This window comes from Cynara cardunculus, assembly GCF_001531365.2.
Source record: "Cynara cardunculus var. scolymus isolate 2C chromosome LG 2, CcrdV1, whole genome shotgun sequence".
In the NCBI taxonomy this organism is placed as follows: Eukaryota; Viridiplantae; Streptophyta; class Magnoliopsida; order Asterales; family Asteraceae; genus Cynara; species Cynara cardunculus.
In genome coordinates this window covers 12,454,877-12,470,433 of record NC_037529.1, presented here as the reverse complement: position 1 = coordinate 12,470,433, position 15,557 = coordinate 12,454,877, and the positions used below count along the sequence as shown (strand labels likewise).

General features: G+C 30.6%; 1 protein-coding gene across 1 annotated transcript; it reads left to right on the top strand.

The window, feature by feature from the left end:
• The first annotated feature begins 4,006 nt into the window (after nt 1–4,006).
• LOC112504188 (uncharacterized protein At1g15400-like) lies at nt 4,007–4,908 on the top strand. The gene has a single exon (XM_025108139.1). It carries the CDS (start codon nt 4,045–4,047, stop codon nt 4,465–4,467), a length of 423 nt encoding a protein of 140 aa, XP_024963907.1. The 5' UTR covers nt 4,007–4,044; the 3' UTR covers nt 4,468–4,908.
• Nucleotides 4,909–15,557: the final 10,649 nt, after the last annotated feature.

Genomic DNA, 15,557 nt, shown 5'->3' with positions numbered 1-15,557 from the left:
TTCTATGTTTCATCATAAACCTTATTGATTACTTGCGGTTACATTAACCAATAAGGAGACACCATTTGCTTCAGCTTTCTTTGTGACCGAATATGCCCCTGCATCCTTTGTTGATGCTTAAAATCTAGATACATAACTTCTTAAAGATACTTGGTTCTTTTACGGAATTTGAAAACAATCTTATCTTAGTTTTGGGTTATAAATTTAGAATACGCGCCAAATGTTGGATTCGCTAAGATAATTAATCAATAAACAAAATCATATGGCATCGGTGGAAATGGAAATGGAAATGGAAATGGAAGTGTTTGATTGAGAACGCGTGAAATGTGTAAATTGAATATTTTGAACGGGTTTATCTTGTCTAAGGAAACAAGCTCATATTAGGGTTTTTAAGTATTCTTTGGGTTGAAAAGGAGGCGGGGGAAGGAAGAATAGTGAAATGACCGATTAGCTCTAGTATGAGACGATGGTTGAACTTTGGGTAGAAGATAACGACATTAGGGGGGAGGATGAAAGCCCAGACAAATTGTACCTTAAAGGGTTTTTTTGTAATAAATGAATCATAAGGATGAAAACCAAAATAATCATTGTACCATAGGCATGTAGTCATGAGAATGGGTCCCGGTCCACCCACCTCAGTCGAGGACGGGGATTCTCTGGTAAATCGGAGATGGGGATGGGTATCGTACTCCTTGCCCCATCCCGTACCCGTTATACATATTAATTAATAAATTATATATATATATATATATATATATATATAGGGAAGGGTTTAAATGAGAACCCTGTGATTTACGAGAATGCGAGAACAACCCAATAACCACATATTGTTATAAAAAAATAAAATTAAAAGATTTTAAAAATAAAATTAAAATTGAAATTTAAAAAAATTCAGAAAATATTAAGATTAAAAAAGTAATAATGGAAATGATATCATAAAATCTTTTAATACGATTACACGATCATGATTATCATTATCTAATAAACGGTTAATCATGTGATATGGGTGTGATAATCATGTGATTATCACACAATTATCACATTATCGCTTATATCAACACGATTTGGTGTGATTTGGGTGTGATAACATGTGATTATCACATAATTATCACAAGGACTCCGCTTGGCTATGGTTAACTTAGAAAATCGACTACCGATTTGATGTGATATGGGTGTGATAATCATGTGATTATCACAAGGATTCCGCTCGGCTAGGGTTAATTAGAAAATCGACTACCGATTTGGTGTGATATGGGTGTGATAATCATGTGATATCACTATCATAACAGCGCACTCGATTTGATAATGGTTTCGATTGGTTAGGACTAGACGATCACACATTTATCACAAGGATTACGGGCAAAATCCACTAAACGATTTGATGTGATATGGGTGTGATAATCATGTGATATCACTATTATAACATCACTTGCGCACTCAATTTGATCGGTTAGGGTTAGACAATCACACATTTATCACAACGATTACTCATGGTTTCATAGGTTATGGTTACACTTGATTGATCATGGTTTCGACATGTTATGGTTACACAATCACACAATTATCACAAGGGGAGAGAAGAGATTAGAAACGAACGTGTAGGAAAAAAAGAAAGATAATTATGACTAATTAAAATAAAATAAAAATTATAAAAATTAATTAATTACATTACTGCCCTTATTAATTTATTTATATTTAATATAAGTTAATTTATTAATTAAAAAGTTTGAGTTTATTAGATTGTTCTTGCGTTCTCGTAAATCATAGGGGTTCTCGTTTGAACCTCCACCTATATATATATATATATATATATATATATGGTATTTCAACTAAAATGGTAATTCATAATTTCTTACTTCCTAACTAGGTTTATAATATAAAATTGTTATTTTTTTGGATGTTAATATGAAATTTTTTGGATGTCAAGTCAAAATACAATTACTTGATAAGTTTTGTATATTACTCAATATCTTTTGATACATGTGACTTTAAGTTTTTTTTTTGGATTAAATCGATTTTTTTCGTTTTAGGTTATTAATTCTTATATCATGTTGTGGTTTTTTTGTATTAAGTTAAATTCATTGTGGTTTTAGGTTTATTGAAAATGTTTGAGATTTAAACATATATCATCTCTCACATATTTAATTTTAAATAACTTGCATAAACAGAAAAAAAAATTTCCCCAGAATGGAGATATGATTATATTCCTCAACGAGGATGGGGACAGGGACGAAGATAGAAATAATTAATTAGAAACAGGACGGAGATTGAGGTCCCGGCCACATTCCCATTGCCTATAGGTGTGAAATTGACAATTTACTCTAAAAATTAAATGATGTGAGGGTAATTCATCATTTTTGTCCCTCTAATATTTTGATTTTTGTCCTCTACAATTAATTTATTACAAAAAGCTTTAAGGTAATGTTTTTGTTTCCATTTCATCCTTACATCATTAATTCACCTTTAAAATGAATCATGTGCCATATACACATTATTTTCTCTTTTCATCTTAAATGATACATTGGTTCTCTTTCTCACACGCAAATTTGTCCATGCTTAAGACGATGATGGCAATAGTGACTTTGTTGAATGGAAGAAGACAACAATGGTGGACGTACTTAAGGCGATTAAGAAGACGATGATGCGCCCTTTCGTGGATCATGTTCATACCTCACACTCTTGATGATTCATTGATCTGTTTGTGCTAATGTGTTGATTCCATCCCTCTCTTCTTTGCTACTTGAAATCCCAAAACCCTAAATTCAATAATGATTTACAAAGAACATGTCAGAGATAGGATGTTCAGTAAAGAACATTGGGTCAATGACAAATAATAAGTCATCCCAAGATGGCACAATCATCCACGACGCACTTCCCCCTCCTTAAAAAAACCCATTTTTAGGGTTTAGTATTTCTCGGGATTGTATTAACTTTTATGAATCCACTTTTGGATTTATTGGAATCTTCCATTTGGTGATGGGTTTCGGTTTACATTAAAATGTTAGTTTTTTGTATGGTTGTAATCTGAAATGCATTCTTGTTTTATGTATTTCTCATTTTGATTCTACAATATTCATGATGGATATACAATTATATATGTTGGATATGTTTTCTTCTCCTTCTTGATTAACATTGGACTAAACTTTGATAACTCTAGAAATCATCCTCTTGCTTGTCATTTTGCTCTGAAAGTGGTCCCTGATAACTAATTTCGTTAAAGTAGGGGTATTTTTGTCTTTTCATTTACTTCCCACCATCAAAAATTTCACTTTAAAGAAAAGATTTCATTAAGGGGCTGTTTACCCAAATACTTACTCGGTAAACGCTTACCGGTAGGAGTCAACACTATAATCTATTTTACCAGATAAGATTGTAGTATATTAAAACGGTATCATATGCAACAATTTACCCAGTTAACGCTTACCCATGTAAGAGTCATCACCATCACTTACCGGATAAGACTCTCTATCCCTATCATCGTTCTTACCAGGTAAAATTTTCAAAGTTACCCGATCTACATTTACCGGATAAGTATTTAGTAAACGGCCTATAAACTTCAGAGACCAAATTAGAGTTAACTCTAAACAAATGGTTGGAACTAAAACAATAAAACACAAGCACTAAAACTATAATTAATTGATAATTTTGAAGTAGTATAAAAATCCAATAATTCAGAATCTGTTATATATATGAATTAAATCTGGATGATCCTGGAGGCGGTCCCACATATCCATGCATTAGATCTGTGCTTAATGTTGAAGAGATGGTCCAAATTACCCTCCCAAGATGGACCTTTTATCAATGCCATTGCTATTTGCACAAACACACAGCGGCGTTGAACTTGTTGGCCTTTCACCTTTGACTTCGTCTCCTTCTGGGTCTGGCATACAAAACATTCAACCGACCTCCATTCTTAATAAGTTTCAATTATAACATTAAATACTAGCCTTCAATTTGAAAGTGACCTCAACAATCAGGACAATCTTGTCATTTCACTTCAATCTGGTGGACTGGATTCCATCTTCTAACCTTTACCTTCTTTATATGCTTCATTTGTCATCCCCCATCCCCCCCTCTCCTTCATTACTTATACCCTCTTCAAACCTCTCTCCACCACCACCACCACCACCACCACCACCACCCTTTACAGAGATGGAAGCATTACCAAGGTCAGAAGTGTCATTTAGAAGATCAGGATCATCAGGGCTTGTTTGGGATGATAAATTGTTATCAGGAGAACTTAAGCCATCCAATCCAAAAGATGACGAAGAAAGAGAGAAAAAAGAGCAACAAAGATCAGAGCCAAGGCCATATAAATCTGTAGAAGTTGAACCCACTATTGACCCTCCATCTCCAAAGATATCTGGTTGTGGTTCCATCTGTGGAATCTTCGGGAAGCCTGTTAAAAACACCGCCACCGCCACCGCCGGCGCCGGCCACAAACAGAAAACTAGAGCCACCCATTAATCATCATCACCTTGAGGAATTCTTGAGTTTGGTTTTTGGTTGCCAAGCAGAGCCTTAATTTGCTACTTGGATTGGATGTTTGTGGGTCAATTTTTTCTTTCCCTTTTTCATACTTTTTGGGCTTAGTTTTACGGGATGCATCTCTCTATATATCTCTATGTCTATATCTATATATATATATACACACATATATATAGAATTTAGGGCATAGCAAAAGTCTTGTTCTGTGTTCATGGGATGGTCTCTTATGATGTGAGGTTATAGTCTTTGTGTTTTTCTTGATGTAATTGTTTGTGTATACAATTCTTTCTTCTCTCCAATTTCTGGGTGTGTCAAAGATTTCTTGTATAAAGAATCCCTAATTTCTATCTTCATGCATTACAGAGTTGTACCTTGGAATGAATCACCATCATTGATAATATCACTATGTTCTGTTCTTTCTTTCCTCTCCACTTTCTTGGTAGGTATCCCCAATTCCTATCCTTATGCATTAGAAGGTTGTACCTTATGTAAATCATCAAGATCTTTGCTTTTTTCTTCCTTTAATTTGTGGGGGTTCAAAGATTTGATCCAACAAAGAATCCTCTGTTCCTATCTTTATGCATTGATGGTTGTACCTTATGAATCATCACAATCTTTGCCTTTTGTTTTCTATAATTTATGGGTGTTCAAAGATTTTATGCATCAAAGATTGTACCTTATGAATCATCACAATCTTTGCCTTTTGTTTTCTATAATTTATGGGTGTTCAAAGATTTTATGCATCAAAGATTGTACCTTATGAATCATCATCTTCCTCCTTTCCTTCCTCCCTCCCTCCAACTTCTGTATGTTGGTGCATTAGAAGGTTGTACCTTGCAATGAAATCATGGTCAATGACAATGCAAGCGCTAGCAGCATCTTTGCCTGTTCTTGGGTATGTTTGTGTTGACAAACCAAATCAAAGTGTCATCTTTGTTGCACATGGTACAAGTCTCTAAAGCATAGTACAAGTGTTGGTGCAACAAGGTACAAGTTTTTATGCAGGATGGGTGTATTTGGGTGGGCATGGAAATGGATGATGTGCTATAATTTGATAAAGACAATAGAGGTTTCAAAAAAGATGGCTACTTTGTTAAATTAATAATTATTTTGATGACAATTGCATGTGATGTGATGGTGTAACGTTTTGCTTTTTTATCATGCCACAATTATATATATCTTGATTGCACCAAGTTCATATGGTTATGATGGCATCCACACACACCCTTAATGTACAAGCAATTGATGCACATGGTACAACACTTTATAAATCCTTATTTGTGACCCATTTTGAAAATATGTGATTGCTTTCTTGGTATTTAAATAATCATGAAAAAAACCCATGTCTAAGAAAACCTTTACAAGGCTCAAAAGAATCATTAACTAAGGTGTCGTGTACCGAATGATTATCCGAGTAAGCTGGTATCTATAAGAGTTATCATGATTACTTATTTTATGGGGTAATATTTTTTATCATTAAAATGGATTGTTGGTAAACGATAATCAGGTAAAAGTGTTCTCCCTCATTTATCAGGTAATATCATCGATTCTTGTTATGTTTTTTGTCGGGTAAGATTATTGATCTTTGTCATACTCACCCGATAAGCTAAGAGACCGTTTACCAAAAACTTATTAGGTAAGTGCTTACCAACAAGAGTATCGCCTTCACTAACCTTATGACGTAACATTCTTGACCATCAAATTTGATTGTTGGTAAATGTCTTTTATTCGGTAAACGTCTACTCCCATAATTGCTGGGTAAAATCATAGGTCTTCGCTATACATTTTACAGGATAAGTCCAGACTCTTGTTATGTTCACACGAAGGATAAGTGACATCTAGTAAGCATTTGGTGTACGTCCCATAAATCTAAGATTTGCTTATCATGATTGATTTATGTTGAAATCTATGGGGTGTTTGCGGTGTGGTTTATTGTGGTCTACAGCCAAACTACAAACCAAACCGCGTTGTTTGAACATTTTTCCAAACCTCAAATCGCACCGCAAAATGGGGTGCTTGCAGTTTATGCGGTTTGTATTTATTGCACTTTATACCTACAATCCAATAATTATAAGTTCAAAAATACATTATAAAATCAACGATAATGTGACCGTAGTCCAAAAAAATAAAAAGTTCCAATACATCTGATTCCTAAATACATATTACAAATAAACTTCAAACTAAATTGGACGTATAAGCTGTGATGTGTCCAACTAATTTATTAATATTGATAATTTTTATATTGAATAAAACACAAAGTCCAAAAACATTATATAAATAATAAATTTATATACATATATATGTGTGTAATATATAAAATAATAATTAATTAATATATAAAATAATAATTATTGGTTAAGTAATATCTGTGTTTAATTAACAAATTTTGGTTGTTACAACAATATTGATTTATAGAGTTATAATTGTATATCATTTTATGGTGCATTCAATATAAAAAAGGTAAATTTTAAATTTAATAATTTACCTTTTTTAAGAGTAATAATTGCATTTCTTTTTTGTTGTTGAAATTAAGAAAATGTGAATTTGAAAAAATGCCAATCATTTGCTTATTTATTCTACTTGGTGTTCTAACTAACAACTTGTGCCTTAAAAAATATGTAAAATAGAATATAATTGTGAAAGATATAATAAATTAATTTAAATGGACATAAATTACTTGTCCGTATTTAACAACTTGTATAGCTTTGATTTCGTCACCAAACACTCCAAGCCAAAATCTTCCCATTATTTTCTCCTCTTATATTATTTTATTTATCAATCATTTTATATATATATATATATATATAGGTCATTCAATAAAGAACTGATTAGTTTGTGGTAACTGTGAGATCCAATCTCAACCACAAATTAATGGTTAAATCAAGAAATTAATAATTTTGAAAATTTTAAATTAAAATATTAATTAAAGGCATTTTAGTCATTCTAAATTTTTTCTCCCTCATCTCTTCTCTCTCCTCTCTCCACTCAACTCTCTTCGTCAAACACGTCCTCTTTCCAACGAACATCATATCAACACATGATGCACACTGTGATACGCTTCATAAAATAACGAAAAAACATAGTGTGATACACTTGGTAAGAAAACATTACCTGATATATTGTGTTACACTTTGTAAAACAACAAAAATATATTGTGATACACTTCATATAACGACAAAAATACATTGTGATACACACTATGATACCAGATATGGTTGATGAATACAACTATGATACCACTATGTTACCACTGTGATACCCAATAAGTTTTAACAGTAAAAAATTATATATTTATTTTCTCAATTGTAACTTTATAGAAAGAAACTTTCATAATTTGTTTAATTAATAAGGAAACAGTATCAATCTCTTTGATTGATAACCATTAAAAAAAAATTAATAAAATTACTGATACACCCTTTTTCTTAATTAAGGTAATACAATTAATATAATAAAATAATTGGCTCATATTGAACCTCACAGTTACTACAAACTAATTCTTATTTGATTAGGCCTCTATATATATATAAAGATTTTAAATGAAAACTCATTTTCATTGTAAACATGACGATAAATCTTGAATCTTGGTTACCGATCAAAATTTAGAAAACTTATCAATGATTAAAACATAAAAAAGTTAATTAAAAAATGATTAATGACAAAAATGGAAGTTAGAATACCCCTACCAAGTTTGATTTTTTATTTTATTTTAATTAAAAAACTTTTAGCCTCTTAATTTTTAAAATTAAATTATTTTAAAAATAATTAATATTTTAATTAAAAAGATTATATCAAAAAATCGAACTTTTCGATCTTTTCGATTTGACATCCATCTCGATATAGTTTTTTTATTATGTTTTTTATGTCAAATATTATATCTGTGTAATATTCATTCTGAATATTAACGCACGTTCATATGTTTACAGCGACTCTTTAATATTCATATATTAGTATGATATTCATCATGAATATACAACTTACTATAATATTCATCATGAATAGTTATGTATTTTCACGTGTATTCAACAAATATTCAGCAAGTCATCACAATGACATTCATCATCAATATACATCTTCATTATAATATTCATCATTAATATAAATAGTATTCAACCCGAATATACGTTTCCTTTATAACATTTATCATGAATATATATATATACACACACACACACACTACATTAATAAACATTTAGATCAAAAGTCTTAATTACAAGTTTTAAAGCATAAAGTACTATCAATTTATGCAAGAGATTCAAAAATCTCTTAACTACAAACTATTATGCATAATGTACAAATGGTTAAAACGTGTCATTTGTTTGGTCAAAGTTTTAGATTTAAGTTAAGTCATATTTTTCAACGTTCATACGTCAGTATGATATTTGTCATGAATATACATTGTCACTGTAACATTCATTATGAACATACATACTATTTATCATGAATATTATATGTATGATCACATGTATTACAATAACTCACTAGTATTTATATTAGTATGATATTTATCATAAATCTTAATTTTCACCATAACATTTAATTATCATGCATATACATATTATTCATCATGAATATACTAGTTTCAACTCTACATACTTTAGTTTTTTTTATTGGGTTTTCAATTGATCTGAATGATTTCCCGGCTCGTCTCGATAGATTTTCCGATAAATCTCGATAAAAATTAAAAATGGTAGGTTATGTATTATCACATTTACCACACGTGCTAATGCATAAGAAGGGACTTGGTGGCATGCAGATGACTTGACTCACAACCTAGGTCACTCCAAAAATTGTTCGCATCTCTGATTTAGTATCACACATGTATCATATGTGATGAATTATAGTTTCATATCGAGAACATGGTTATCACATGTGATAATACACGCGAAGGCCTAGTGATGTGTGAGCGACTTGGCCAGCAACCTAGGTCGCACCAATGGTTATCCACGTTTGTGACTTAATATCAGATATAGTATCACATGTGATATATATAGTCATTTCAAATTAAAAAGATTAATAAAGTATGTTTTAAAAATGTTTGATTAATACGTTTTCTATTTATATTTACAAAGTTATAGTAATAGAGTTTCTAAACTTGTAAAAATCGACATATTATGTGCATTATTTCATATAATAAAGTTGAAGTTATAAGAGAAACGCCACCGATAAAAGTTGAAACAACGACGGATGATGATATAATCGATTCCAACAATTTCTTGTTTGTTATGGACAAATCAAGAATTAAGAAAAGCACACTTCACACTTCAAAATGCTTTAATTGATCATATATAGGAAAAATCCTATAACTATAATGTTTAAACGCATATGTATTAGTTTTTTGGTTTTATTTCATAATGCAACTTATTATTTAACGGAATGTTTATTTTGATAATAACGTAATTGAGTTCATGACCCGTTATGAAATTTATCAGTTAGTGTAAAAAGAAAAAGTATTATTAAAAATTATATAATCAAAGATTATAAAAGAATATACATTTTAGTGTAAGATTTGATGTCACCAAATTTTATAGATATGGTATTAGCCGTTGGAGATGCCTTAAGAAAGTAACAGATTAAATGATCAAAAATCATATCCGCATATTCTATTGAAGACATAGACCAAGCGGGACCGTTGACTTATAGCTTAATGAGTTTAATTTTAGTCCAAGCGATTTATTCACTCAGCCATACAGGAGCGTTTTTACAGCTTAATTGTTAAGTCATTAAGCCAAATTGGCTATGTGGAATAAGGGAGACCCCTCACTTGTCCTCATCAAACCACCTCAAACAAATTAACACAAAAAATAATTCAACTCTGTTTCTCTCTCCTCTTTTGAACGATCAATTCAGACAGACAACTTAACCTATACAAAAACTTAATGGAAAATAAAAAGTAAACAACCTCTAAAAAAATACGAGTGAAAAGTCTATAAATTAGTGTAAATAAGTGATTTCTCCAAAAACCCGTTCTCAGTTCGGATTGCAGGCTGCAACTCACCTGCATGAAGTTGGAATCGCTTTTATTTATTTTATCTATTGTCAATTTTGTTGCAATTTATATGAAACTAATTATTTAAATAATCAAACAATCATAATCACTCTATACCGACACCATAAACTAATTATTACAATAATAAATCACGACATCAGGTGATTATTATCAAAAACACAATCTAAACATCCCTTAAAAACGGATACTATTATAATTTATTTCATTTTCAAAAATAATCAAGAAAAATTATTTATGTAAAAATAGTTCAAACCATAAAATCGAGCTGGAAGAAAGTTGTCCCTTTCCATTTTACGATTTCACATTTGATTTGATTTTGAATAAGTTGACAAGAAGATAAAATCCAATATTTGAGTTGACAATTTTCGTCTAATCATACCGTCTGAATTCATATCGAACCGTATTTGTTTTTACAGTTACGTATGGTTAGCAACATATACACATTAAGTCGTAAACAGAACGAGAAACGAATCTTCGGTTGTCGTTGTCTTATCCATTTTAGCACCCGACCCATCTAATAACGACATATTTTTACAGGATTAATTATAATTTTTTTTATTAATTAATTTTCATTTTATTCAAATATAATAAATAAATAAATTTCAAGCCCACTAAGTTTGACCCGTATTCAAGATCCAACTACAAAATTCAAATGGGGATCAACAAATCAGGGTATTTTTGTTTTCTTTTAAATTATTTTATAATAATAATTTTATTTAAATAAAAATTCATACAAAATTCTTGAATTCTATGTTTATTGAAAAGGGTAATTTAAGACTAATATATAACATCAAATGGCTTATTACTAAAGCGGCATCGATAGTTCGTGATTATGCGGTTAAAAGTTTTTTATACTTGAAACTTCGCAACAAAATGTTGTGAAGGTAAAAAAATTCAAACATTCACCGCAAAAACAATGTGAAGGTTACTTTCACAGTGTTTTACTGTGAAGTTTCAAATGTAAAAAACTTGTCTCACGTGTCTCACAAAAACAACCTTGTCTCACATGATCCCAAGTCTATATATATATATGATTATCTGAAACAATATATTGAATATCTAATTATATTTTAAACTTGATGCTGAAATTTTGAATATATTTTGTATGTATTAGTTTTGTAGCTTGATTTAATGAAAAGCTATTAACGACTTAGTTTCAGGGACCGACTACTTTGAACCGATAGGTAGGGGAGTTAATTAACCGAACTTAACGGTTGTCGTATAGCTTAAGGGCGAAATCATTCTTTTTAAATATGTAAATATTTAACAAACATGTCTTGTCAAAATTAGAACGATTAATGTGATAACCGGGTTATTCGGTTATTAAAGCATGGGGTTGTTTTAAAAAGTGGTGGAAAGTTGAGGGGCATAATTGGTTTATGTGTTTAAATTCTTTTTAAACTTCCACTGCCTCGATTGTTTTTTATGGCTATTGATGAGATGTTTTACTTATATCATAATAAGGTTGATAAAAAGTTGGTGAGAAACTTCTGTGTGTTTTTTGGAGCTCGAGTAAACGGAACCAAAGAAGGGAGCTAGAAAAAATCGATTATGTGATTCTTGACTGAATTCATTGCTACTCATCTTCAGCTCTTCATCCATGAATTACATAAGATGAATTTATTTTACAAACTTTCCTTATTTGGTATTGGTAATCGTATGGTTCTTTATGTGAGGGTGATTATAAAACAATTTTGATGTTTTAATTATTATAATTGTGGGATTTTTGATATGTTATATTATGTGTTTGGAGTTGGAATAAGGGTGACATATCAAGGAGATGTGTATTTTGGTTATAAATGTGACATATCAAGGAGATGTGTATTTTGGTTATAAGAGTGACATATTAATGAGAGGTGTATATTGAGATAAAGATGGCATATCAAGGAGACGTGTATACCAGGATAAGGGTGACATAATCAATTAAATATAAAATCTGGGTTTTGATCAAAGTGTTTTTTGTTTGTCGCATCCTTGTGATGCGATGACCTGAAGTTGTCGCATCTGTGTGATGCGATTACTTGAGTTTATCGCATCCTTGTGATGCGGCAAGTTAATTTATCGCACCAATGTGATGCGATAAGTTGAGTTTATCGTACCAGTGTGATGTGATGAGATGAGGTCCTTGCACCAGTGTGATGTGAGGAAATGGGGTTGTCTCACCCATGTGATGCAAAGAAATTATATTTTCATCTATAAGATGCGATGAATTATATCAGAATGTGTTAAATGAGTTATTGGGTTATTTGATGCGATAAATTGGTGATGTCTCATCTTTTAGATGTAACAAAAAATATGTGATTTAATAAAGTGTGATTTAGTTGTTATTATCACAAATACGAGTTTATAAATATGTTTTGATGATTATTCACCATGTCGTAGCAAACCAAGAGATTTCTCACTAAACCAGAAGGTCTAACCCTCATTTTTGATGTTTTGAAAATGTGCATTACAGGTCGAAGACAACCAGAGGATAATGGGAAAGGGAAATTGTGAAGAGTTATAATTGCCTGCTTGGGATGTTAGGATAACATGTTATCTGTTGTATTTGCATACTTGTTATGTATACAAGTTTTGCATAGGGATTTTATGAAAAAATTTGATAGCTACTTTATAATGTAGCTTTGTGAATAGTAAGACCAGTTGTTGTAAATTATATTTTTTTAATAAATAGAAATATATGTTTATGCAAATGTGATCTTAAGGTGTTACAATTATAATCCAGTATACAACTTTAAACATTTCCCAAACCATTTAACAAAACACTTCATTCGTAGTTTTGATAAATTATCGTTTAGAACTTGAAACAAATAGCTTGTTCTTTAATTTGAATTAATAAAGGATTTATTTTGTAAAATAACATATCTATCTATACTATATTGTAAAACATTTGCGCAGAACTCTTAAAAACAAATTATAATACATAACGTACTAATTTTTTTATGCAGATTACTTAAAATTTAAGAGTACAAACTAATGATGCATTAGTATAAGTTACTAAAGCTTCTAACTTTCCGTTATCACCCCCAGACCCACCTGCAATGTTCATCCATATTCATTTGCCTTAAGTATATGTGCCTAACCAACTAATATCGATAAAGGATCAATTCTAATTGATGTTTATCTTAATTCTTCATTTCTTTGTTAGTATTTGTTTATTTATATATCTACAAAATTAGATGATTAGATTTTATGATCCCTATAATTCCTGCTACGACTTTGACTTCTTCATCTATGCCTAATTCTTCAAAACACTAGATCTTTGGACTGTATTTTTCCGTCTCTATTATTGAACTAATTTAGATTTTGATCTTTTGTTGACAGATGCATTGATAACATTTTTACAACTCAAGAGTTCAAAGCCTCATCAAAGGTAAAAGTATAAACTTGAAAAAGATAGTGATACTTGTACTGATATAATATGACAAGCTCAGAGGCATATATCAGTTTTATAAAACCATTAAAATGAGATCTTTGGTCCAAAATGGAAAGTCAAAATAAAAAAAATCCCAACTCCTTGCATATCAAATTATGGTAGACTCTCGTCTTAGGGGTTGTTTGGCAGTTGCAGAATGATTTGGTGCAGAATGATTAAAAGACTCTCATGATATAGTGCAAAATGAAATATAATTGTTTGGTAATTGTTTATAATGAAATTAGGCGCTGAATGGTTAAAGGAGACCTAAGATACAAAATTATTCAGAGGGTTTTAGAACCATTAAGAGGCATACCTTTTTTTTTGCCAAACAAGATTCAACTCTTAGCGATTCAGAGATTGCATATTAATGGAACTATTAAGAGGTAAACAAACAACCCCTTACTTTGAAGAATGGATGTCAAGTTTCAAAATGATGTCACTTCTATAAGAATATGTCTAAGAACAAAAGTTGGTGGCCAAAATATAAACTCTAGAAATGTTGAGGCTATAGTTTTGCTTCAAATTGTTAGGTGTGGGAATGATCTCTTCAAGTTAGAAGGACTCACAGGTTTATCTGTAATTTCTGGACATTATAAATAAATGAATAATTCAACGTCATATCAGAATTGACATAGAAAGCATTCTAACATGATACAAATTGATATCCTGTCTTTTCCCTGAAAATTTGACAGATGACAGACGCATACACATTCATAATTAATCCCTCCTTTCCCGAATGCTAATAACCATAACTAATAGCATACTCTTCAGTAGTATGTTTTTTCATGTGATAGCTGAATGCAAATTATAGCAAATGACAAGTCTTGTAAACCTAAACTTAATTATGATGACTTATTGGATTATATCTATTTTCATACTATAGTATAGAAAGATAAAAGTTTAGTATAACGGTAAATTTTGGTTGATGTCTGCTTCGAATACAACCACAACCATAACCTGTTATAACTATAAGTATATGGACCCCGTTTTTCTTATCTTTATTTTTTATATCATATTTTATTGCAGCGGGTATTTAACCGGTCAAACTATAAGTATTCTATTTAACATTTTTTTATTTCATTTACATGATAATAAAAAATAAATACGAGATTTTGGGCGAATAATTGGAAGAAGGTGGTGTGCTTAAGTTGACCATGACTATTGACCATGGATCATGAATTCTTTTTAAAACATGAAACTTCACCTAACATATAATGTCATCATTATAGAATACTTCCCCATTTTTAAATACTACAATATTTTATTAAAACGTATATTTCGATATATATATATATATATATATTCAATGAATGATTATTATTTAAAATATAAGATATATTATTAATTAAAATCAGTGTAACTTATATCTTATAACGATTACTAATTAAAAAATAATGCCTAAAACCTAGCAAGAATAATAAAATTAGGTTAGGACTTATTTTGTAGTTACTATTTATACCCGTCACTCAGATACATCTAATTTTTATCTTTGTCTTCTATCTTACTCACATATCCCTTGAAGGAGTTGTAATAACCCATAAATAATGAAGACCGAATTTAATAAACAAAAGCCAAACCGGTTCGTTACCGATGTATTTTTTTTTTGTTTTTTCATTGTTCCCTTGTATTTTTTGGGTAATCTGC

Excerpts from the sequence above, each read along its gene's own strand:
- LOC112504188 (XM_025108139.1), top strand. The coding sequence starts at position 4,045 with ATGCTTCATTTGTCATCCCCCATCCCCCCCTCTCCTTCATTACTTATA.